The sequence below is a fragment of the Myotis yumanensis genome, unplaced genomic scaffold, assembly GCF_028538775.1.
Source record: "Myotis yumanensis isolate MYYU_CA2020_CCGP unplaced genomic scaffold, mMyoYum1.0.hap1 SCAF_8, whole genome shotgun sequence".
NCBI classification, from domain to species: domain Eukaryota; kingdom Metazoa; phylum Chordata; class Mammalia; order Chiroptera; family Vespertilionidae; genus Myotis; species Myotis yumanensis.
The window spans coordinates 33,268,356-33,294,782 of NW_027223759.1; the positions used below are offsets into that span (position 1 = coordinate 33,268,356).

The window sequence follows — 26,427 nt, forward strand, 5'->3', positions numbered from 1 at the left end:
TTTGGGAGGAGCCTCAACCCGAAATCAGCTCTGCTTAGTGGGTGTGGGGATCAGCACCCCCCAGGGGAAGAGAAGGCCCAAACCACACCCTTTCGTTCAGGAGGTTTTGTTGTTTTTTCAAAACAATTTAAAACTTAATTGGTTCTAAAGTAAAACAGTTGGAGGATGGGCGTGGGCACACAGTGCAATATCCAGGTCTTGTATCATAGAAATGTACACTTGAAACCTATATGATCCCATTAACCAATGTCACCCCAATAAATCTAATAAAAATATTTTTTAAAAATAAAACAATTGGAGGAAAGTGTAAAAAAGAAACCTAATCCCTTTGAAGCTCTGCACATAGAGCTAACAAGCTCACTAGCAGCAAGGTGTGGTCGGCGGGGTGGTAGAGAACGGCATGGAACCTAAAAGTAGGGTCACCAGAAAGTGATTGATTTTGACGTTGAGCAACTAATGCAAATCCCTAAGTTACAATGGAATCTTTCTCATCACCCTCCATGTGCGCCATGGAGCGGCTAAGGTTGTTTTTCCTCCGACTCGTCTTTTCAAGGTCAAGGGTAAACTTGCCTGGTTTCCTTGCACATGCATCCAGGAACTTTGGTTTGTGTGGATTGTCAAGTATATCTTCACTGTGGACACAATTCTCTGGCACCAAAACTGACTCCCGTTTGGCGGTCATTATCACACGGCAGCTCCTGTAGGGCCCTCCCTGCTGGCTTTTTCCTAAAGAGTGTCTCCTGTCTGCACCTGGGCTCCATCTAGAGACGGTTGTTGTGCCGGGTGTCTTTGTGTGGGATTGTTCCGGGCGCAGTCATCTGAGGCATTAGCCCCTCATCATGCTTTGCCAAGCACCCAAGACTCACTGCACCCTCTCGTTCCTCTGAATATTATTTTGTGTGAAGCTTCCACCTCCGCGTAAGCAGGACGACAGCTCTCCCGTTGCCAGGGCCCACTGTGCGCAGGTGCGTAGGCCCCTTAGACTAACTGGAGCTGGCTTCTGGGGTCTGCAGTCCACAGCGTGTTCACCCGACTTGTTTATTCCTAGGGAATGTCACTAGTGCATCTGGGTCTCAGATGGCCAGCGGCATCAGCCTGGGCTCCTTCAACAGCCGACCGGACGGCATGCAGCAGCGGTCCTACTCTGTCTCCAGTGCCGACCAGTGGAGTGAGGCTACGGTCATTGCAAACTCGGCCATCAGCAGTGGTAAGAGAGGACGCGGCCCCACGGACCCGCGGCCACCTCACGGCCCTCGGTTGTAGGCCAGGGGCTGGACTCGGCGCCCTGAGCTCTCCGCATTCCCCTCTGTAGCAGCACGTGGGGCAACGTGTCGGCCCCGCACATACAGTCTTCCTTGATGGGCTGTGTCGCCCATGTCAGCTCATTTGTTCCTCTTTGATTCAGGGAGGTGTAACTGTTCATATCCACTTGACAGATTGGGAAACTGAGGCCGCAGGCAGACAGGGCAAGCAGCTTACTGAGGCTCACGTGACGGCAGAGCTGAGAGATAACGGCAGACTTCATGCCCTGGATCTCACTTTCTGCACTCGGCTCCCTCCATCAGTGCTCCTTTTGTATTGTTTAGGGGGGTTTCCATCAAAGGAAAATGCACAAGTCATTCTCCAATATTCCCGGTATATCCTGGAAATCTTGGAGGGTCTCCCCCTTTTCTGTGGGCCCAGCTATTTGGGAAACACATGCACTGCCCTGATGGGTGTGCGCCAATCAAGTCCTGCAGCGTCGGGCTGCTGGCTTCCTGCATCCGCTCTGCCTATTGGCGTTTTGCCTGTGGCCTGCTCACTGGTGTTTAAGGAATTCCCACCGTTGTATGTCATCTATCAGACAGGGCTTTCGAGTAATTTTAGCATAATTTGTTCTAATTAAAAGATTCAGCGTCAGGTCTTCCCTGTAGACCCACCAGCTGCTGCTGCAGGTAAACACCATCCATATTCTGGTGACTCCACACCAGGCCTTAAAGGAAGACGTCCCCGGACCCAGGAGGAGGACATGGGGAGTCCGTAAAGGCCGCTCCCAGGAGGCTGAGGAAAGGAGGGCCTGGACAGGCGGTGGCTTGGTGTTGGAGTGGAACGTCCCCGAGCCAGCACCCAGCTCTGGTGCTGCGGGAGAGGACAGGGGTGGCCTTCGCCCTGTGAAGGGACTCTTCCAAGCTCTCTGCTTTCGTCTGAGGTCATGACTGTCCCTTGAGAGCCCTGATGCGCAGGATCCTCCTCATTGTAAATGACTCCCTTGTGATGGGGCACCTTGCATTCCCAGCCATCACCTGCCCGAGAGGCCTGGGGGCCTTCCTGTGTCACACATCAGCGCCACTGTCATTGCCCCACCTGCTGCCCAGGAGGCCTCGGGAGGTCCCTCACCTCCGTGAGCCTCTGCATTCACACCTGCTGCCTGGGGGTCCTTCCCCCGCTTTGCGTTGTTGCGAGGTGCGCAGCACAACACCTGTTTGCGTCTTCCGTACTGAGCATCTTCTATTGTTATAGGCGTTACTTATCTTAAAAGGAGCAGGAAGTTCACGGATTTAATTATTGAATTATCAGATACTTTGAAAATGCATTGATTTTTTCATTTAGTGTTAGTATTACTAGCTGATTGGGGTTATTCTGTCGCCACCTTCCGTGGAGGTGGCTTCTACCTTGGAGGGTGGGAGGAACTCTTAATCCACATGTCCCCCCCAAGCCCCACCTTCTACAACACTGCCTGGTTGTAGAGGGACAGTTTTAGGTTCTGCCCCCTAGGTGCTGTGGGAATCACAGAAAAAAATCCAGAAATACCACAGAAGTCTTATTCTTACAGTTATTCCCCATTGGGAAGAAGGGAGGTTAGAAAAACAAATTTCTAAAAAAGGGCATCACCCCCAATCTTTGCCTTCCCTACATTCAGAATATTTTTATAGAAAAGATGTTGAAAGCAGCACATTAATCTAAAATCCAATCTATTTGGGCTTCCGCACAGTTCTTTCCTGGACAAAGGCTCACTGGCTTGCGTGCCTTGCCTTCATAGCTCTGTGCCTGGCTGCACCTGTGCGCCATGGGCTGTGCCACCAAACCCTGAAAAGACGCTATTTCCTGACCTTGGTGTGGTTGGAAGTTTCTTCCCACAGAAGTTGATCGCACACGTATTTATAAAACACCTGTAGGAGAGCAAGGTCACCTGTGTAAGAATGCTGTTTCTAATTTGCAGAGTGATCTCTCATATTAATGCCCTGGGGTCACCTTTCTTAATTCATGTAGTATGTTTGCTAAAGACTAGTTAGGCTCCCCAATGTTAGGGAGCAAGGAGATGAGAAACCCAAGTCTGTGTCTGGTACCAGCCTGCTGTGGGATGTGGATGGAGAACTTGAGAGAAAGCCTGTTGAAATGGTGCCGGTAGAGTTAATCAAGGAAAACTAACCAAAGAGCATCAAACTTGAGCGAAGCTTCAAGAACCAGGCGGGCTTTTTTGTGCAAAGCCACAGGAGGAAGTTATTATAAGCACTGAGGCAATTTGGACAAAGACTTGGAGCGGAGGCCCCAGGAGGTGGGAGAACCGAGGAGCTGCAGTAAAATGAGAGTGTGAGCCGGACAACAGCAGGAGAGCTGAGAGGAGCGGGGTGAGCAATGAGAGCCCCAAACACCGTCTTCTAACTGACAGCTGACATTTTAAATAGAAAAATCCAGTGATACCACAGTGGTAGTAATAGGAGCTAATATTTATTGAGGATTTCCTGTGGATGATGTCATTTGATCCTCAGGGAGTAGACACTGTGCAGGCTCCTTTCAGTATCACTTGTCCAAAGTCACACCCTCATAAGGGCAGGGATGCAAATTCAGGTGGCCTCTTTCCAGACCTCAGGGAGCAACACACGGTGTGCTTCCTAGACAGGCGGCAGCAGCGCCCCCTAGGGGACAGACTGGAAATGCAGGTTCTTAGGTCCCATCCAGACTGAATTTAAAATGGAGGGGCTCTCTGACCTGTGTGGGAACAAGCCCTCCGTGCACTGATGCTGCCTGCTAAGGTTTGAGAACCACCCTCTGAATCAGGGGTGGGGAACCTTTCTTCTGCCAGGGGCCATTTGGATATTTATAACATTATTTATGGGTCATACAGAATTACTGACTTAAAAATTAGCCTGCTCTATTTGGTCAAACAATTAATTAACTCACTCCTAGCGCCTTAGCAGGGCCAGACCAAATGATTTTGTGAGCCTTATATGGCACGCGGGCCGGACATTCCCCGCCCCTGCTCTAAATCCTGCTTTTCAAATGGTCATAGGCAGCCCCTGGAAGTTGGCTAGAAAAGCGGGGTCCCAGGCTCCCCCGAGATTTACTGGATCGGAACTGCATGTTACCAAGCCCCATAGGTGATCCCGGGACACCTGGGGGTTTGAGAAGCCCTGTCTGCCTGCGGTGAGGGCATCTAACGTCCTGGCCTCCTGGTGGCACCATCCCTACCTTCATGAGTCGCCAAGGGGCCAGACCTGAGCCATTGTTAATGAATGTCCAGGCACAGGATCTGACGAGCGACTTCAAGAAAACGCATTTATGAATGGACTGCAAGACCTCAACTCGGGCACCAACACTCCCTTCCGTGCTTGGAAAATAATCACAAAGACACAAGCAGGCTGCCGCGCTCTTCCTTTGTAGGTGGCAGTTGATACAAACCCCACCCTCCCTCTCTCTCTCTGTTTTTTTTTTTTTTTAAATCGTTTTTATCTTTTTCCCCTTAGTCTTCAGTTTGGATGTTGGAGTCATAAAAAGTCTACACTGTGCTAGCAGCAGGGACAGGAGAAGCTAAGCAGCTTTTGAATTCAAATGCCCATGAATCAGTGAATATGCTTTTATTGTAAAACATCATCATAATAACAACATTGGGATGCCATTTTCCTCTGCTCCGTGGTCCACCCTGAATTAAGACTTTGGCTCCAGAGAACTTTGCCAAGTCTTCCCCACTCAGGCTCAGGTACCCCGGGGGTCTGTCTTGTAAGCAGCTGTGAGCAGCTCCTAATGAGGGAGATCACTTTGTAGTGTGCGAAGCACAAAAGAGGAGGCTCTGGGTAAATGAAGGGGGGAAGAAAGGAAGAATCCGCCTGTGCGCTGGCGTGCCCCACTGCTTTACGACTATTGCTGTTGTGAGGCTTTGCATTTAAGTACCTGAGGTTTAAAATTAAATGTCTGATGTAATTTGGCGTTGCTAACATGAGACCTGCATCTGCCCTCCGAGAAAACCCAGACAGCTCCGTTCAGGGTTTCAAATTGGCGTCTGCGGGCTCGCAGGCAGCTCGGAGGACAGGGTCCCCCCTCAACCGAGCGCCGCGTGCTGCTCGGCGTAATTTTTTAAATGCAGAAACATATTCATCTTGGGCTTCTGCATTGAAAAAGGCTGTTCCCATAGTCCATGAAAAATTAATTTTTTTACATTTTTCCTCACTCTCCTAAGTGTTTGACAGAAGTAATTTTTGCAGCGAGAGGGAATAAAAACTGGTGGCTGTAAATTCCTGTCCTGGAACCCCTTGTGCAGATTCTTTATGGACCCAGAATTGATCTACATGTCAGAGCCTGTTGTGGTTCAAACTGTTTATCACCGTAATGGCCGGAGTGCGCCCGGGAACACCAACTTATAATCCCGGGTGAAAGAAATCGGTGTTTGCAGTCAATGAGGGGCAGCTGAGCTTTATTGATAGGTTCAGAGCAATTATCTCTGCAGCAGCTATTGGCTGAGGGTTTTCTTGAATCTTATTGGGAGCGTGTGATTTTTTTTTTTATTATTAATCACTTTTTCTAAAGGTGATTTTCTCTAGAAGCACTAGCCCAGAGTTAGCTTTGCTGTGTGTAGCAGGGTACCCCTGGAGTCATCTGTAGCACACCTGGCTGTCATAGCTCACTCCAAGGCAGTGGTTCTCAACCTTGGCTGCACATTAGAATCACCTGGGAATCTTTTTAAAATCATGATTTCCACAGGATGAGGCCCAGAAATCAGGATTTTAAAAAGATTCCCAGGTGATTCTAATGTGCAGCCAAGGTTGAGAACCACTGCTCCAAGGCAACACGCCAGTTAGATGCATCACACCTGCGCTGCGGCCCCATCCGGGCGGGACTCTGTGAGTACCAGCCTTGGCCCCAGGGCCTCAACTGTTGCTGTTGCCGTGGCAGCCAGGCATCCCCGCCTCTTGACTGGCAGGTTGTTCTGCTAGCCCCACCCCTCCGCCGATTGCTTCATTCCAACTGTTCATCTTCCACACTGACTGGCCATCACCGCCAATATATCGCATTGCTTCCAGTGACTCTCACGCAGCCCGCCTCCGCCTGGCCCTCGTCCAGCCTTGTCAGCATCAAGTATAAAACCGTATCCATCTCGCTCCTCTCCAGGGAAGATTGTGCGTGCTCACGCGCATTTCCTTCTGACCCTTTCATCTCGTGTCTTCCCGTCAGAATCTGTGGTTACCAGACAATGGTTTGTGACGCTGAAGCATTTGAGCTGTTGCTAACGTTGACATATTGTTTCCCACGCTGAGCATGCTTTTGTGTGGCTGTTTTAATGACAGGCTAGAAACACAGGTTTCCGCTTTGGCACTCACTGTTGTTTCTCCCTCCCCATGGAGCCAGCACGTGTTTCAGCTGTGGGTCCCCAGGCTGCTGTCAGTTCATCAGTTTTTGCTTTTACATTTGAGCACTTTTTCCCTCCTTGGATAGTATGCTGGCAATTTTAGGATGTGACCAGCAGGTGGTGGTAGTGTGACCCTCGCCAGGGGGCTTGCTATGTAGGAGGGTTTTAATGAGGGGAAAGAGGAACCCACCCACATGGACTGCCTTTGTTGTTATCTGACTCTGTGGCAGGAGCTCGGCTTCTAACTCTCATTTCCCTGAGAAGCATTATCCCTGTTGATCACTGAGGTACGAGGCTGAGAAACTTAAGACCACACTCCGAATGAGTAGTTAGAATTCAAACCCAGGTCTTTCTGATTTCAAAGTTTATCTTTTATGCTCTGCGTGAAAGAAATGAAGACTTAACATGAACACATTGTATTTTAAGAATTTGATTACCTTCTTGTAGGGCTTGCTTTTCAAGGAACTATAATATAGATAGGCATTTCCCTCGTCTCGCTTATCCTGAACTTTTCCTTTATCACCGTTCCCCCCAAATCTTGGCCGGCGCGTTCAGAACCCACTCCCTGGGGTTTGTCATCAACCTTCCGCTTAGCTCAGTGTTAAAGGGCCCGTGGGCTCTCATCTTTCAGCGCTGGGCACTCCCTGTCTCAGCCGCGGCGTCTGTTCCCTCGCCAGCTAGTCGCCTAATTAAAGGGATGACCCCGGCCCCTTCTCTGCTCAGAGCCTGCTTTCCTTTCTCCGCATGCCGCCAAGGAGACAGCAGGAGCTTCCTGGGGTACCTGGCTGCAGGGGGTAAGGGTATGTTTTTCTTCCTCCCAATCAGGCTTTGTACTTTGTACTTTGCCTCCTTAGTTCCTTCCTATCAGCTATTTCTAGCAGCAGGTGCTGACCAGGGGAACTGCTGCCCTGCACATCAGAACGGGGAGCAGTGCGTTTCATGCCTGAAGGCCAGCCATTCTCATTTTCCCTGGCAGAGTCTAGAAATGCTTTTAAACAGATGGTGGAGAAGGATACTGCTGCCAATTGCTGTAACACCTGGACCACATTGCTCAGCCCCTCTGGCCCTCAGGATCTTCATCTAGACCAGTGGCTACATGCCCCTTCCCCAGGACATTTGATGGTATCTCACATGTTCTTGGATTATCACAGCTGGGAGGGGAGGGGGCATGCTACTAGAATCTCGTGGGAAGAAGGCGGAGAGGCTTTTAAATAATCTACAGAGTGCAGGATGGTGCCTCCCAGCAAAGAGTGATCCGGCCCCAAGTGCCAGCAGTGCCGAGATCCTGAAGCCCTGATCCAGACGATGGAGGCTCCGGCTCTGTGGTCTTTTACCCCCTTTTCCAGACTTCCTTTTCTTCTTACTTTCATGGAGACCTGGCTTACACTGTCCACCTGCTTGTCTCCTCCCCAATCAGAAGGGGTCGCCCTGCCCCCACTTTTACCCTATTACCCTGTGTTGTTGTCTTATCTGTCTTCACTAGAACCTCCTCAAGGAGGAATGGGCCGAGTGGTGACGGCTGGCGCGGTGGGCTTGCAAAATGAGCTCCAAGGCCTCTGCCCGTTTTAAGTGATATAATTCTTTGCATTTTTCAGGTTAAGTGTTTTTTATAATAAAATGCTTTGGTGGTGCTCCAGGATCTGTTTCCCAGCATAGCTGGTGCCCCTGAGACAAAGCATGTGGTTTGGGATGGATACAGCTTCCAGCACCCACAGGGGGCCATCACAAGCATGTTGAGCATGTTTAAAACAATGACTAGAGTTTAAAACTGAGTTTCCTTCCTTAGATTATCTCAACCCGTTTCAGAATCGTCAGTAAAACCGCGCTAAGTTCAGTAGGGATGATCTAATTAGGTGCATTTCCCAGCAGGTATTTTATTTCATTTTTCCCACAACTGTGTGGACCACCTGCTGTGTGGCACCCATGGCCTTGGCCGCGTTCCCCGCCTCTAGAGGGGAAGGAGGACAGACAATCCGTAAACAAGTTGAAGTATAGGTACTTTGTCCGGCGGAGAGAAGTGAAATGAGGGTGAGCGCTGGCTCAGACACTCATGTTGGCATTCTGAAACCAAGGCTGGCCGGAATGCGTGAATTACCAAGCATTTTCCCAGCTGAGACTGTAACGTGTAGTAGGCATGTTATCTCGGGCAGTGGTGCCCAGGTATACTTGGAAGTGGCCCCAGAGAAGACAGGCACTATTTGGGCCATAAAATGCTGTAAGAGCTCAGAAGGCTGGAGGGCATGTGCTTTGCTCAGGTCCTCAATGTAGGAATCAAATAATTACTTAAGAAAAGTCAATCATACTGTCAGATCCTTTACAACAGCAGTTCTCAACCTGTGGGTCGCGACCCCTTTGGCGGTCGAATGACCCTTTCACAGGGGTCACCTAAGACCATCCTGCATATCAGATATTTACATTACGATTCATAACAGTAGCAACATTACAGTTATGAAGTAGCAACGAAAATAATTTTATGGTTGGGTCACAACATGAGGAACTGTATTTAAAGGGCCAGAAGGTTGAGAACCACTGCTTTACAATTTCTCCTCACTTCCTATTACAGAATTTATAAATACATGCAGAAAGGGAAAGGCCTAAACGACTTAACATTTTCAGGTACCAGGAAGAAAGGAATAGACGTGAGGGTGGGGGAGGAGGGGTTCTGGAAATGCAAGTAAGAGAGAGAGAGAGAGAGAGAGCGAGAGAGAGAGAATGGATGGATACAGCTGACAGACAGCTTTGTAGTGGTTGGTCAGAGTTATCCTCAAACGCTCCGTGCATTTTCTCTATTAGTGTCTTTATATTACCTTGGTTTTATATCCTTAAACTTCTTCCCATGAATATATCTTTCATTACATCTTTGCTTTACTATCTGACAGATAAGATTATTAACAAAAAGCGATATTAATATTAATTATACAATGATACTAAAATTTTTATATCATGGAGAAACAGATGGTTATTTTAAATGACTTAAAATTTTACTCTTTTATATGAAGAAACAGTTAAACATATTTAGTTATAAATGCTATTTTAATTGCGACATTATTTCTGCCGTGGGACTTTAAAATCTTATTACAGTGGCATGGCAGTGTTTCCATGTATATTTCAGTGTCTCTTAAAATGTGCACATATTTACAAGAAAACAATTATAATTACATCTAAAACACAGTTTGGGGGCTTAATATTATTGATAAGTATGTCATACATTTCCCACACTGATCTTCCTATTTGGCTGTAGTTCAAAAATTCAGGTCTAGCCCTGGCTGGGTGGCTCAGTTAGTTAGAGTGTTGCCCCAATGCCCCCAGGTTTGATCCCTGGTTAGGGTACGTACAGGAGTCAACCAATTAATGCATGAATAGGTGGAACAACAAATCGATGTTTCTCTCTCTCTCTTCCCCTCCTTCTTTCTCTCCCCCCCCCCTCCCCTTTACTCTCACTCTAAAAAAAATCAATAAATTTAAAAACAAAAACAGAAGAATTCGGGTCTAATATGAGGGTTGCTCTCTGCAGCATTTGACCACGTTAACAGCCCTGTCGGTTATCTTTTCCAGTGGGCACTGTTTTTTCATCGTATTTGTCAGTAAATCGTTCCTAGCTGGACTCTGAAATTATCACTGGAATAAGTATTACTACGTTAGAAATATTTTCCATGTATAGTATAGTTAGAAAACACAGTTGCTTCCTGCATTTCACAATTTTAACCGTTTGCGGTCGTATTAAATTTGGACATGGGTGTCGTACTGGTCGGAATTAATTTCCATTGAAAGAGCAGTGATACATAACATGCAAGATTATGAAGGATAAACAAGATTTATTAATTCTTTTTTGGAACTACGTCACTACTAGTAGAATCACTACAAACGTTATCACTTTCTACGTCAGAGTCAGTATTCAAGGTGCCAAAATAAAACTCTTCATCGTTACTTTCAGATTCGCAGTACACTTCTTTCGGTAACTTTCTTTTTGCCAGTTTGGAGTATTATTTTGAAATATCTTAACAAGCGAAAATGCCTAATTACAGTTAAACGTAATTTGTAAAGCTTTATTTGAAATTCTGCGAAGTATCTCCGAAGCTTGTCGATTTCTTCACTCTCAAAAGGCAACTGACTCGCCACGGTGTTTTGCATGGCGAGTGTGGAACGACCGCGTTTGTTTATATTGAGTTTCGATATCTCCGATTTGTCGGGGCAGTGTTTTGGTTCGTGACAAGGTCGCTTAGACACTTAAGAGCTTTCAAAGAAATTATGAACTGATACATGAATGAATAGAGTTAAGATTCGTACGGTTCCTTGCTGTGGTGGCTGAGAGCAGACATACGACCGGAACGGTAAAAAAGCTTTGGTGGCTGAGAGTAGACAAACGACCGCAAAGGGTTAAGCTTGTTTGTCTGAGATTGGAAAGGCCACTTTCCAACAGCTGTTGATCCTCTGTTCATTTCACATCAAAAATGGCATTAATGCAAAAGGAAAACAAGCATTTCCACTCCCCAAACAGCACCTGGGCATCTTCTGACTCGCTTTTCTTGGACATCAGCACGTCTGGAAAGCCTGTGTCCAGGAGCAGGGCTCTCTGTCTCTGGGCAGGACGCCTTTATGGTGGGGTACAGAGGAAATTGAAGTCTGGGGGCACATCAGGCCCCCATCAATCAGCGCCAGCCAGACACGGGTCAGGCCCCCAGATGAGATTTGTGAAGCTGAACATCCACCCAGGCCACACGCTCTGGAAAAATTACCATCACGTGAGACCATCTAAAGCAGCCAAGGGCCGGGTTATTACCCGAGCCAGCATCTGGCTCTCACGCACCTGTCCTCTGTGGGCTCCCACCATACGGTGAACCAAAGTGCAATACAAGTTCCTGGATGATTATTGTTTTTTCAAAAAAGAATGTATTTGTCCTTTCAAACAATATTCCTTTTTTCCTTAAAATTGCATTAATTATGTTCTTTTTCATGTTTAAATTCTTTTTTAGAAGCATCAGTAATAAATGTACTGTGTAAAAGTGCTCCCAGCAAATGGATGTGACGTCACCGTGTGGCTGGGGCACAATATGACATTGGTGTCCGGTGTGTTCGGTCCACCTGTTTAAGGCCCGCCTCTTCCTGCTAGCAAGGGGCTGACTTCCATTTCCCTTCCTCGATTTTTGCAATAACAACTTTGCATTTTTCCTTGATTATAAAACATTGTAATTTAGAAAAATTAAAAGTGCAGAGAAGCTTTCTGCTAAAAACAAAACAAAAACTCCCAACAGTAAAGTATTAGTCTGGGGGGATATATCCTTTTCAGTGTATCTGTCTGTGTTCTTACTTATTTCCAAAAATTGGATTATGTCGTAACTGGCTTTAACTATTAACATGTTACGTTTCTGCTCTATCTGAAAACAGTTCAGAAATGGGACACAGCGTCTATGACCAGCAGCATGGGATTGGTTAAATACATTTTGGTAAACTCCTACCAGGGGATAGCATGGAGCCAGGAAAAGGTTGCTTTCTATGGAATAACTTGGAAGATGTTTATGTCAGTGCTAAGTGTCATTGTCCTACAAACCGGCTGCAGCATCCGTCTCCTGTGATCCCACCGCAGGGCCTTGTCGCGTACTGTGCCGGGAACCTCTCACCGTACACATGAGGCCTTTGTGGCCACAGCCCTCTCCGCTGCTTCCTCCATACCACTTGTCCCTTCCTAACAACCTGCAGAATTTACTCAGTGATTTTATTATCTGTCATCTTCCCTGAGTAATCTTACAGTTTCTTAAGGGTGAGGACGCTGTCTAGTCCACATCTCTGTTCCCACAGCCTAGAGCAGGGTCTGCCTCAGTCCGTGTCTGCCCTGTGGGTGTTCCCTCTGATTTTATAGAATGTCATTATTTACCACGAGCTGACTTGGATTGAGCACTTTCTAGATCTGGCCTGTACAACTTGGTGAGGTAGAACTATTGTCCTTATTTTTAAATGAGAAAACTGAGTCATAGAGAATTAGAATCACTTTCCCAAGGCACACAGCTGGCAGGGATCAGGGGTGTGACCTGCAGATGGAAGCCCAAGCCGTGTGCGCCCACCTGCACAGGTGTCTCCATGTCACCGTTCTGCCTTCTTCCTTCACCTGATGGCCTTGAATACCACGAGTGTCCCAGGCTCTGGATCTGCTCATGGGCTTACCCGTGAATTCCATTCCTGTGCCCCTTTTCCATAGTAAGCTCATAAGCGCCGTGCTCTTCTCATTAGTATCAGCAACTTCTCGCTTTCATTTTCCACTCATCCTCATCAGGTAAGTGCCAAGTCCGTTCAGTTGCCCGAACGCACATGCCTCCTGGCGGGGCCGAGTTCACCAGCCAGACCACACCTCTCTGGCCTGCGGGGTATCCCTGTCACATAGACCACCGCTGTCCCAAGGTCAGAGACACCTTCCCCTGTGAGGAAGTCCTGAGATCTAGAATTGGAAAGGCACTTGGATTTCATGGAAGAAATGATGTATACCTATTTCTTCCTTTTGTGAGCCAGAGCCAGGGAAACAGAGGGACACTAAAAATATCCCGGAAGCTACTCCCGGCAGCCCTTCCCTGCTCGGAATTGCAGAATGGGGTGTTTGCTGAAGACCGTGGGAAATGGGGAGAACTCGGATGTGTGACCTGGGTTACACCCCCGTGGGCCTGGAAAGGGGAGGAAGACCCTCTCTCCAGTCTCCTGCCCAGAGCACCTGGAAAACCTCCCTTCTGGTGGGGACGTGGCGTCTCCCCCACCCCAGCCAGCGATGGGCTCCCGGGGACGGCAGGAGACAGCCAGGGTCCCGGTCACCTGTGCTGAAGGACATCACAGGTGTGTGGGCAGGAGCCTCTGGCCAGAGCATATTCAAGAGACAATTACGGGTCATTGGAGAGCTTCTGCAGGCATGGGGAGAAGAGCAATATTGTGTTCCTGAGGATCGGGGTGGGCAGAGCGGGAGGAGGCCCGCGTCCTGGCTGGGGAGGTTGGTGGGCAGTCTTCCTTTTCACCTCCCTGCAGGGGACAAAAGGCACCGGCAGGAAGAATGGGAACTGGGGTCCTTTGATGAATAGCAAGCTACAGATCCACCTCTGGGCCGGGGCTGTCGCTCTCCCACTGACCCTTCCCTCAGCCACAGGGGACTGGGCTTCTGCTTAAGGAAAATGGGAAAAATGTCAGTTATTATGTTTGCGAACACAATCCTATCTTTCATTTTATTTTACAGCAATTTCCCCAAAGATCCACCACAGTATCCTCTTGAACGATATTGACAAAATTGTAGCCGCGATAAAGAAAACGCTTTAAACTCACAGCAAACCCATCACAGGATCTCCACGCACTTTCTTTTATTGTATTGTATTATTTTTGCCAGGACAAAGCCCAAATTCCAAGGTAGTTGTAGAGCTAGTATGATAAAACTATTGTGGTACAAATGAAGCCAGATCCTTTTATAAGAGAATGTTCTAGAGTTAATGCTGAATCAGTGGTTGCTTTTTGTCAGGAATAAGTTTAATCTTAAACACCATCATTACACTTTGAATGGCTTCTCGTTCAGAAAAATGGAAAATACTAAATAAGAGCCATTCATTTGGCCACTATTATTAAGCTATTGGAAAAGGCTGTACTTTAAACAGCACTTCAGAAACCAACCAGTGTTTTTTCCTGCGGTTTTGAATGAAGATATTATTCGTGGCGTCTTCATCCATGGGGTTGTTGGTGGAGACAGTTACCCGAGTATAATATTTGACAGATTTTCGTCTGCGTTAAAATTACGTGTCATGTTACAGAGTTTCCAGCATCTACCGGTCGCAGGCGTGTTTTCGATTTGAGACTGACAGGAGGTTGTCATGAGGTTCGATAGCATGAAACACTTGGGGGCAGGTTTTCAGATCGGCTTTTCTGTTTTTATGAAACCGCTCACTGGCCTACAGCTGAGCCATCGTGGTGATTAGATTTCCTTTGAACTGTGTTCTTCTTGTCATTTTTAGAAATGACTGCAGAGTGGGGTTGAGATGTGGTGCCCATATGATAATCATTAAACCAGGAACAGACATAAACTGGGATTGTCCCAGGCAGAGCCGGACGGGCCCTCCCCTCGTTAAGGTGGTTCCTCTAAGCACCTCAGATGGAGCCTTTGTTTCCCCAGGTGCCACCCACCAGCGGAGTCCCTTGTATATGCCAGAAAAATCAACAGTGTCCCCGTATCCTAGGTGACAGGGCTCTTCACGTGCCTCCCACCACGCCAGCCCGCCCTCCATCAGAGCTTAGAGCTCTCGAAGTGTGGGAAACTGTCCGGCTCCGGCCAAGGAGGAGAGATCCTAACTAGATTTGGGGTGGAAACAGAACAGTCCACTGTGATCTGTTCATTTGCTGTCTGATTTGGGGAACCTTCTGTCATCCTACCTGCTACATAGCTGTGACCTTGTAAATACTGGGTATCCCAAAAAATGTATACACACTTTGAATCGTTAATTCCAATGGGTTACATCTGAAAAGAAAGATACATTGAGCTATCAGCTCTTAAAGGTGTGCATATTTGGGGGGACACCCTATATTTAAAATACACTGTTTTAATCGTATAGTCATCTTCCATTGACACCACACCAGGTTGATGCCAACATTCAAGGAGCAGGTGACCTCCATGTCTCAGCTCTTCACGCCAGTGAGCGTCTGCAGTGGGGCTCCCCGGCCACCAGTTAGGACACGAGTAGGTGGATGACGTCCAGTTTTCAGGCAGGGGAAGTGAGAGTGTAACCCCCGCCCTGGAATCTACATGAAATATGCAGCACAGTCATTAGTTATTAGCAGCAGGTTAACAAAATTTTAGGAAAGAGAAATTTTCTCTTTTCGGGCGCTGTTGAAGAAGTCATCTCACACTTCAAAAAAAATCGTAGAACAATTACCCTCAAATTTAAAGGTGGGGGCTTCCCCCCCCCCATATTTTCATCAAAAATGTTTATTTTGTTAAAGGATTATCCAGGTATTAAACAGGTACCGAAGGCAGTTCATGATGCAAATTTAGGTAAATATATTTTGTATACCTCTTAGATCCACACCTCAATCTGTGGCCTTACATGTGACTATGTACTTACAGTTGGATTCATCTGTTAGGTTCTTGCACTGTTAACTATATCTGGTTTTTAAACCCAAAATGCCTTTCCGTTGTATTTGCTGCTATTTCCCCAGGCCCCAAGAGAGCACCTCCCACAGGCAGCACTGGGTAGTTATTTGTCCAGTCAGTAAATACTTGGTGTTTCAGCATTCCATCGCACGCGTACACACACACACACACACACACACACGCGCGCGCGCGCGCGCGCGCGCACGCTCCCTCCATGTGTAGTCATGGTCACACTCCTAAGTGATGTGCTTCCTCCCCCGTGGTCCTGCGTGGTTGCCCTAGTTGAGTTCCAGGGCTCTGTGTGTGAGACAGCTCTGCATGGACTACCAGTGGGACCCAGCCCTTCACAGCTTCCCCGTGGGCTGGGTGGCTCAAGGAGCGAGGGCGTCCGGCCCAGCAACCTCAAGCCCCCTGACTGGGGTATTGTTCAGGCCCAGGTGTGGCGGAAAGGAATGGGGTTTCTGAGACGTGCGGAACCTCTCTTTCAAGTGGCCAGGCCTTCCGTTTGAGGCACCTGATACCTCGGTGCTGTCACTCACGGCTCTGGCTGTGGCGTGCCACCCACCATCAATAAAGGCTTGGGAACCACAGGGACCCCTTTCATTAGTCAGACCACCTGTCCCATGGTTTAGGAGAAGGTCATGAAATTACATAGACTGAACAAGAACTTTTTTCAAGTATTATTTCAAATGTGCATGAGATATTATTTTTATGACTTTACAAATTAGCCTTTGATTTCATTAAAAAAAAACACACCACCGTTGACTTCAAACATGGCAAAAGATTACACATGATGCCTGAGGGGACTGGAGATCTTTTTAAAACAGAGATGTAATTTATCATTTTCCAGTGGTAATAATGTATTCTCCAAAGTGCCCCAAACTGTGAGGATTATTATTAATACAGCCTTTTTAAAGCTGGTATTTAAATAATATTTTAAACCTCTAGGTCTTAAAGATACACTTGTGCATAAGCTAGGTTTGTGTTCCCTCCAGTGTTCAAAGGTCCACCCAAATTCATGTTCTTTTCTTTGTGCTTCAGTCTGTCTCGGAGCATCCTTTACTGAAGGACCTTTTCACTGAGCACCTTTCTCGGTGCTTGTTGCCTGCTGGACATGGCACACAGAATAAACTAAAAATCAGAGAGGCACCATCACCTCAGGGAAACGCCCCAGAACCACATCACAGCACTCGGGGTTCGGTGTGTGCGGAGCTAAGAAGAGGGGCAGCCTCCTTGGCGCAGGGTCCGGCCGGACTTCACAGAGCAGGTCGCCGGGCCCGGACGTCGCCGCCACTGAAGGGACCTGTGAGCCGGCTGTCATCTCACTGTCGTTTGTATAGCTTTAATCACAGCACCTCTGAATCGCCCAAGAGCCTCTCTAGTAGTTAAACTTTTTCCCTTAAAGTTACAATCTTCTGTATCAGTAATGGGCGTTTTTGTGTTGTAGTTCTGGGCTGTTTTAACTTTCTAGAGGATTCTTGTCCTAAAAAACTCAGCCACCCTTTGCTTTTGTGTTTTCATGGTTTTCAGGATGGAAGGAGGTTAAAGCCTGCAGTGACCCACCACCCTCACCCCATTTTTCTTCTGCCCTCTGCCCTCTGCGGTTCGTTTTTGTCCCCAGCACTTACCATTTCACCAGTGTGTGTGGATGTGTGTGGATGTATATGTGGGCATCTGTGTGTGGGAATGTGAGTGTGTGTGGAAGTGTATGTTTGGGTGTGTGAGTGTGTGTGTGTGTGTGTGTGTGTGTGTGTGTCTGAGTATGTGGGTGCATATGTGTGTGTGTATGTGTGCTGGGGGGTGTGGGAGTGTGGGTGTGTGAGTGAGTAGGTGTTTGTGTGGGTGTGTGAGTTTGTGTGGGAGTGTGTCTGTTGATGTCCCCTCACTAGGATGCAGGCCATTCAGCACAGCAACTATGTTTTATTTACTTCTGTTGTTACAGCTCTGGAAGAGAGCCTAGCACTGGTGAGTGGGTCTGTCGTCCGTTTGTCTGTCAGTTGGCCTGGCACCACACTTAGGTCACAGTTGTAGAGCAGTGTGGCTCAGTGTGGATGGCCTGGGACAGTGGCCGGTGCACCCAGGTTTGGGTTGTGCAGGCCAAGCCTCGGTGTTCAGGTGGGCTCTTCTGCCTGTGAAGAAATGGATTTACTAGTACAAGCAATGAGTCGCCCAAAGCCACGTGGCCAGGCTGGGATTTGGAAGTGCCCTTCGGATTCTCCAGCTGTGCTGGTTCCTTCTGGAGCCCATTGCATGGCTCTTATTCTCTCCGTGCCACCTGATGTGGCCACGCTGAGGATGGAGCACTTCCACATCAGGAGGCAGGCAGGGCAGGAGCTGGATTCACATCAGCCGCGGTCTCCAGGCTTCAGGAGCCTGGCAGTGTGGGTGCCTGGGCAGTGCTGGCGGGGGAGACGCAGAACTCCCAGGAGCAGTGCACAGCGTGTTTCCAGAGCCCACAAACGCTCATTTCCTGGGACCCATATCTTGAAAGCTGCCCTAACATAGTAATTCTAGATATTAAAATATACACAAAGGTATTGATTTAAGGCCAAAAATCTGAAATTCATCTAAGCAGTAGGGAAATAATTAAGCAAACTAAGACACACTCTACTCATTATGATGTGAAAAAAAATGGATGTTTTTATCTTTGACATTTCATCTTTGATTGGTGGGATATGTTAACTAACTGACCTGCTTATTTTAGTCTGGGTTTTTGTATGCAGCTTTCTTAAACTGGCGACACCATCGCTCTCCTTTTCAAACCACATGATGTCAGTAGATTAAGGGCCAGAATGTGCCATGAGGAAGCAGCCTTGTGTTGGTGTTTCTGTCCCTGGTGCAGAATGAGCTGGCCGAAGGTGTTCAGCACCGTGGACAGCGCTGTCCGTGGCCTGCCCTGGCGGTTGCTCGCCTTCCCTGCCTCAGGCAGGACAACCTGTGCAGCAGTCCGTCCATCCGTCCGTCATTTGACTCCTGTGACTTGCAATAGAAACAGCCAAGTTTCTGAAGACTGGGCATTTATGTCACCAAAGAGGGATCATACATTTAGTTAACTTCCCTGGTTTAGTTGAGTTTTCCTCAAGACATTCTTGGTCTTTCCCCAGCCTCAACGCAAAACAGAATCTTTTTTTTTTTTAAATATATTTTATTGATTTTTTACAGAGAGGAGGGGAGAGGGATAGAGAGTTAGAAACATCGATGAGAGAGAAACATCGATCAGCTGCCTCCTGCACACCTCCTACTGGGGATGTGCCCGCAACCCAAGTACATGCCCTTGACCGGAATCGAACCTGGGACCTTTCAGTCCGCAGGCCGACGCTCTATCCACCGAGCCAAACCGGTTTCAGCAAAACAGAATCTTTTTGTCACTTGGCAGCCATGGGCACCAAACCTGAGAAATGGTTTGGCTGATTATGTAAAAAGAGATGAGGCTGGGGAAATAGGAATCTCTTGAAATGATTTAAATTCCACCTAACTGTGCCGCTCAGAGCGCCCTTATGTGTCTCTGAGGAGTACACTAGATGAATTTAAACAGTGTGCAGCTTGCATTCGGCTAGCATTCAACTAGAGCACAGTTTCATTTTTGACCCTTAAGTATAAAATCTCACTTGCATACTCTTACAGGTTTTTTCTTGGCATGTTCCCACTCAGACTTCTTACTACACGTTCTTTCTTTCATCCCTCCCCCAATCAGAGGACTGCGTTTGGTATGAGCTGGCCATCAGGCACGAGGAGGAACTAAAGGGTCTTGAGGACATCTGTGCAGTGGGGAGAAGGGAGAGAGGAGGAGATGGTGGGTGCAGAGAAAACGGTGTGCACCAAGACGGGGAACGTGGGCCTGTGCTCACTCCCCGGGACGGGGAGGGAGTCGGGCAGCTCCCACAGAAGGTCTGCAGCATAGAGCCAGACTTTAGCAGGTGCCCGGTGGCCTGGGCAGTCCCCTCTCAAACTCAGCTTTGGGGCTCAGTCCTGCACAAGGCCTTCAGCTCTCACTTCTGAGTGTCCCCAAGCTCCTCCTCCTGCTCCGTCCCCGCATCACACCAGACTGTCCAGGCTGTACTTTGTCTTCCTTACTGATTGCTTTTCAATGTTGAACGAAATGACCCCTCTCTAGTGCTTTCCTTAAAAAAACAAAAACAAACAGACAACAACAAAAAAACAGCCTCATTGAGGTAAAACTCACATGACATACACTTAGATTATTTCAAGTGTTCAATTCAGCAGTTTTCATATATTCACAGAGACGTGCAGCCCTCCCCATACTTTGGTGAGGTTTAGCACATGCTTACCGCCTCAGAAAGAAGCCCTGGACCCTAATGAGCGACGGAATCTGTGCCGGTTTCCTTGTAAGGCTTGGTAAACATAGGCCGTGAGTGAGGGCTGCATGTAAATGAAGATCAGGTTTCCTAAAATCAGGTCCATGCTGCTCCATTGAGAGACATCCGCTATAATTAGAATGGCCCCGGGCATGCACTGCTTCTCCCCCATCCTCTCTCCTTTCTCCCCCTCCCCCATTGTGTCCCTTTCCTCCCCACTTCTGTGACTCCATCTAACCCTGTGTTGTCTCTTCTTTTCCCACAACACCTGTCATCTTCCTCGGCCCCCCATGGTGTCCCCGCTGCCCCTTCTTCTGACACCATGCACCTCTGTGCGCACCGCGAGTGGCAAAGGGAACCGGACAATGTGCCCGGCTCTGAAACATCTTCAGAGATGGGGATTCAAGTCCGCCTCCTCCTGCTGAAAGCGCCCTCAAAAGGACTGTGAGAAGGGCGAGGTTTTGAACTTCACTTCACACTCACCTTTTAACAGAGGCCGGGATGTTGTGATTTCCCAGATGGCAGAGGTGGCCTGTCCTTTATTTACCAGCCTGCACATCTCTCAGCTTCAGAAGGAACAGAGCCCGCATTCAAGGTCCAAATCAGCTCTGCGCAGTGGGCCTTGTCTCGGAGGAGGCGCGTTTTAATTCCCCAGCCTACCGAGGCTTCTTCTTGAATTTGTAGAAGGTCTTAGCTCTCAACTGATCCCCTCCCCCGCCCCAGCCCTGACAAATAGCACTGAGTTTGATCATTTTGAATTCTTTTAATACCCACCCCCCAAAAAAGATTTTTGCTATTATTTCTGAAACCACCAAATGAGTGAGGGTGTACGTGAAAGGGAGAAAGAGCGAATGCACACACCTGTCTTTTCCCCCTTTTCTTTTTTCATAAAGATGCCTGCTTCTTGGGACCCTACGTTTAAAGTATCTCGTATTTTTAATCAGCACGTAGGAAATCCACAGTGGGCCAGCCCTGCGGCCCCCAGCAGCTCCTCCAGACAGTGTGGGTGGCTCCCTGGCGCAGATTCTTAGCCCCCGCTCCAGCCTGGCCCACAGGGAAGAGAGGTGGCAGGCGTCCCTCCAGAGGGCCCAGGGCTGCCTGAAATACAGACTCCAAGTCTGGGGAGTGGCAACCTTCGACCTGGGTGGGCCTGGGGACGGCTCGGGAGGGCCAGTGGCAGTGGTCACAGCACTCGCTGCGGCCATCACGGTGGTGGGGACAGTGCAGAAGGATGCCTCCCCGCAGATGCCTTTTCAGACCCAGAGCAGCCGGCCGCAGGCCCACACCGCAGAGCCGGGCTGTTGGAGCATCAGCCGGGACATCAAAAACCAATTCACTACACCTGGTGGTGCCGGCGATCGCCGAGGCGAGCTCCCCACAACAGTTCATCAAAACGGGCCAGCTAATGATCGGCTGGGCAGATAATCAGAGGAGAGTTAATTGTAAGGTTCGACATGGCATCTTGTCAGCAGAGATAAGTTGTCACGTTTTCCACTTGAGCTGAAACTAAATGATTGTAAAATAAGTTATGAGTGTCCTTGGGCCTGTCTGCCGGAATGATAGCTAAGAATCCATTCCTGGCCCATCAGTCTCGGGCAGGCTGCTTGATATTTATGCGAACGGAGTGTTATTTTATCCCTGCAGTCATGCTTGTCAGCCTCCCGAGTGAGGAGTGGGCTGCCTCCCGGCCTCATACTTCACGTGCCGCAGCTCAGAGAGGCTGCAGACTGCTGTCGTTACTGCTTGGATTATATATATTTTGGGGTGTGTGTTGAACATTGATGCCCGATTGGGAAGAACTAATGGCTGACACCCATCGCGCGGGATGGCAGTGGACGGCCTATCCAGCTCGGGATGCCGTGGCCCTGTCAAAGCCGAGATAGGTGTGGAGTAACGAGGTGCTTGCTTTTTTAATTTGGCGTGCCCTCTTTCTCCTCACCTCTCCCCTCCCACAGTCCACGAACCACCATCGTCACCTGTCCCGGTGCCCAGTCATTGATACAAAATGAAACACATTATTTGCAGGCCGTCAGGGGGCGTGGATGGCGGCGTTGCCGGGGCTGCGGCTGGAGCTCATTTCCGGCGTCTGAGGCTGGGCTTTCAGCCTCTTCACTTTGAGGGATCCCTTGTCAGGCAGGGGGCCGTCGGGAAGGGAGAAGCACAGTGTGGAAGCCTCGTGCGTTTGGGTCGCTCCTATTTTAAAATGAGGAATGTTAGCTGCTCCTGGGAGCCAGGGGCATTCATATCCCAGCACCAGCTCAGGCCCCGGTTAACTAGCAACAGTGGCCGTCTCCGCGTGAGCCCCAGGCCACAGTCCCTGCCGGCCTCCTGCCTCGGCCTCCCTGGCCCAGGACCATATTCCTCCCTGACCTCTGCCGTAATTGGCTTCCGAGATCGCCTTCTCTGGGTCACGGTTGTAGTTGGTATCCTGGCCACAGCCAGCCCGCCTGGACCCGGCACGCTGAGCGTCCTCTAGGTGGACAAGTGGTTTGGTGGCAACTGCCTCTCCTCACTCAACCATCCACTCCTGCATTGTGCCTGCTCCCCTTAACCCGCCCACCATGGCCACCCAATTCAGAGTGGCCCCATGCTGTTTGCTGTTCTTCCTCCAGCAGCAAACTGAGAATCCCATTTCCAGGGCCCGGGCCACAGTGCGTAGTTCCAGGTGTATAGCAATGATTTGATATATATAGGGAAGTGCTCCCGGAGTAAGTCTAGTTAATACCCATCACCACTATTACAGTGTTTTTTCTTGTGATGAGAAATTTTAACATCTATTCTCTTAGCAACTTTCAAATCTCCATTACAGTATTGCTAACTGCATATTACATCACATACAGAATTGTGTTGTGTACACTGTGATTACATGAACTGCACTGTAGTGGTTTTATACCTGGAAGTTTGTACCTGTTGACCACCTTCAGGGTCCTTCAGTACTGAGTGCTCTGGGCCTCCATCCAGCAGTCTCATATATATTGTGTAATGTGTTTTATATTCCAATAGTAAATTACTTGTGGGGCTTGATGTGCTCTTGGAGGAACGTGGTTTTCGTGGTTTGAAGTGCTGACGCTTGCTCTGTTTTGCCTTTCCGGTCCGACGCAGACACGGGGCTGGGCGACTCCGTGTGCTCCAGCCCAAGCATGTCCAGCACCACCAGCCCCAAGCTCGACCCGCCCCCCTCCCCCCACGCCAACAGAAAGAAGCACCGAAGGAAGAAAAGCACCAGCAACTTCAAAGCCGACGGCCTGTCAGGCACTGCTGAAGGTAAGGCCTTCCGGGACGTCAGAGTGGGTTTGCGACTCGGAAAATCAACCTGTGCTTTTCAAACCTGTGCAGTCACCTGCCCTGAGAAACACATGCGCAATAATGAGGTCCCTGCAGGTGCTTCCTGTTTACAAGGTGGCGCCAGAGGGCCCTCAGGACTCCTCATCCCTGGCTGATGTGCGGGCGTATCCACCAAACAGTTGTCTTCCTCCTGGCAGCTGTCGCCTGGTAGGTGGTAATGCTGGGGTCCCCGTCGTGTGCCGGTCAGTTCTCTGGTCTTTGGGCCACCTGGGCTGAGTGTCCACTCCCACCGAGGGAGACGCACCTCTCCTGATCAGGAATCTTCTCTCCTATTGGTCGGCTCTGTTCTGCCGCTACCCCTCCCACCAGAGCCATCCACACTGAGTGGCTCCTGTAAGGCCCAGGGGTCACAGCTCCTGTGGCAGCTCCTCTGACGTGTCAAGTCCTCAGTTTTCATCTGTGACGCCAGGTGTGATCTTCCTGCAGCAGCTCCTTCTGCTGGGTTTACAGGGTTTTTCCCACAGATACAAGTGGGGATACACATGCTCGGGCACACACACACGCGCGCGCACTAACAGACCACATCAGAAGAGGTGGGATTAATGCAGTTTTCATAAGCAAGTTAAAGACATACCTCAAAGGAAAAATAAACTTCAAGCATTGTTGGGTAACGTGACTTACTACTTTCGAGGCCAACCAGGGTTAAAGGGTCTGTTTGCAACAGGGTTCCACGTGCCCAGGACTCCCGCTAGAACATAGGTGCTTCTACCTTCTCTGCTCCTCCCTCCCTCTTTCTACCTGGTTGACTGTTCACCATGAGATGTGGCAGGAATTGGCCCATTCCCTCCTAATATCCAAAAATGAGCCTGGAAACGCGCAGTGCACAGGTGAGCAGGGAGAGAACAGAGTTCCTGTGTGTGCGCCGAACGTGATGTCTACCACAGTTCTGCGAGTTGGGCCGTGGCATCGTTCCACGTATGAAGAGGAGACTGAGGTTCAGAGTGTCGAACAGCCTGCGGGGCTCTCACGGTGGCCCAGCAGGGGCGCATCTGAAAGCTCTACTTCCTCCCCAGGTTTCTTACCAGTTTGCCTCCCATAGGCTTCCTGCTGACAAGTTTAGCCAATAAAATCTACTTTTCTCCTGGGATAATCAGGAGATTCTGTTAGGTAAGCACTGGTGAGAAGTAACGATTACAGATGAAAGTGCCCCCAGATGCCACTGTGCTTCCCTTTGGAAACAGATTTGGCCACAGAAGCTGAGAGGTGACCAGACGCCTGTAAATGACCGTCGGGCAAGAGCACCTGCCGAGCACACGGCCACACCCACGCTGACAGGTGGGGGGGAATCCGAAAGAAGCATGGCCTCTCACCCGAGGGGTGGCATGGGCCCCACCCACCTGCGGGGAGAGGGAGATGGCTTCAGGGAAAGGCCTGGTCCCATTTCTCACGTAAACTTCTTACTGTGTTTGTGGTGTGTTTCCAACCAGTGAGGTTGCTCAGAAGCACCACCTGGCAGATTCTGTCAGTCCACCCGTAACTACATCCCACACACTGACACTTAATTATCCCACCCACCGCCGACAAGGTGAGAACTCGGAATGAGATGCAGCTTTAACGTGAATTAGTAGCAGCTGCACAGTCAGCCATTGGTGACTGAGGGAGTTGGAGAAGGGACCGTTGGATGCCCATATTTCCAGCCCACTTTTGAGTTACTGGGACTGCTCTGTGTGTTTCGAACAGTAACCTCTGACACGGCTGAGATGGATCATCCACCCAAAAACAACTGTGACATAAATAGAAAGGCTCCCGGCGCCACAAGAAATACCCAAATTAAAAATCCCAGCAGTGCCTCAGGCCTGCGATGAGGAATGGTCACACGTGTCCTGAAGTTCATCCCGTGATCCAGGGGAAGCCGACCCCCTCTTTCTAGTTGAGACAGTGTTATCTCAGTCACACCAGGGCCCTAACATCCTTCCCATAGGAAATACAACAGTAAGTTCTCTGTAAAAAGAAAATGTGTATTTCTCCCCCAGGAAGAGCTACCTACCAAACCATAAATGAGTCGTTTTTCTGAGACAAGCCTTGTTTCTGACATACTCTTCTCCCCCAACACCTATACGTCTCTGAAGTCGTAATGCACACTACAGTTCAGGCCATTTTTGATTCAATGATATTAACAGTCTCAACAACGCTTAACTTCTTCAAGTGCATTGCATAGCCACATATATGTCAGCATTGTGTTCTTGAAATTAAAGCCAGTTGTATGTGTTTTATTGTTAGAGGATACCGTTTAATTTTAAGGAAATATTTCTGTTTCTTCTGCGGGCACTGTTACCACCTGTATTGTCTGTTGCCCATGCTTGTGCTGGAAACTCAATTGCAGATATAAAATGTTTTATAGAAGATGTCATAAAGTGGTTGAATTTTATGGGTTTTGACATACCCCTTTGGAACAAATGACTGCATTTAATTATCTTTAGAGCATAAGAAAAATAAGGTTCCACTGACAGTCAACAGGCCCAGTCAGAGCTCCAGGGAACACGTGGCGTCACTGAGGGGAGTGAACCACAGGCATGTCCACAGAGCCACGGGCATGCCACAGGGGTGGTTACAACCCAGGGATGTAACAGGGAAAGGAGGGGGCAGAAACCGTGAAGACCTGTGGCCTTCAACCAGGGATATGTCCAACCTGTGATGACCCAGAGGGAGAGGGGGCCTAGGGGAGGCACCCCGACCTCACTCCCCCTGCCTCGAGTCTCCTCCCCGTCCTGCTCCTTGACCAAACCCAGCTAGGAGCCAAAGGGCATGAGAATACCTAGTGCAGGCCACTCACGTCTCTCTCCAGGGCAGAGAAGGAGGGAAGGGGGACCAACCACCAGCATCTGGGGAGGGCCCGGGTCCCCCTCTTGCCTTGTGCAAATCCCTGGGGAAGCCGTGCTGCTGACCCTGCTGCTCATCGTTCATCCACAGCAGACCAAGTGCCGCATGCGGGCCACTGCCCCCGAGGGTGTGGCGGAGCTGGGTGCCCTTCCCCAGCCGAGCACAGAGGGTCCAGCACTAAGTGTGTCTCCCTGTAGGGCCTGCACAGTCAGAGCCGGAGGATGACCACTTTCTTCTACGTA

At 49.1% G+C, this 26,427-nt stretch overlaps 1 protein-coding gene across 7 annotated transcripts in view; it reads left to right on the plus strand.

Moving 5' to 3' along the window:
• Positions 1 to 26,427, plus strand: part of AGAP1 (ArfGAP with GTPase domain, ankyrin repeat and PH domain 1) — a 418,223-nt gene that overhangs the window by 294,639 nt on the left and 97,157 nt on the right. For 5 of the 7 annotated variants that reach the window (XM_070422457.1, XM_070422459.1, XM_070422458.1 and 2 more), the window contains 2 exons: positions 1,049 to 1,207; positions 23,123 to 23,284. In XM_070422457.1, the coding sequence (XP_070278558.1) occupies positions 1,049 to 1,207; positions 23,123 to 23,284 (321 nt within the window). The remainder of the gene's footprint in view (positions 1 to 1,048; positions 1,208 to 23,122; positions 23,285 to 26,427) is intronic. The other 2 variants (XM_070422461.1, XM_070422462.1) reach the window with 1 other exon arrangement.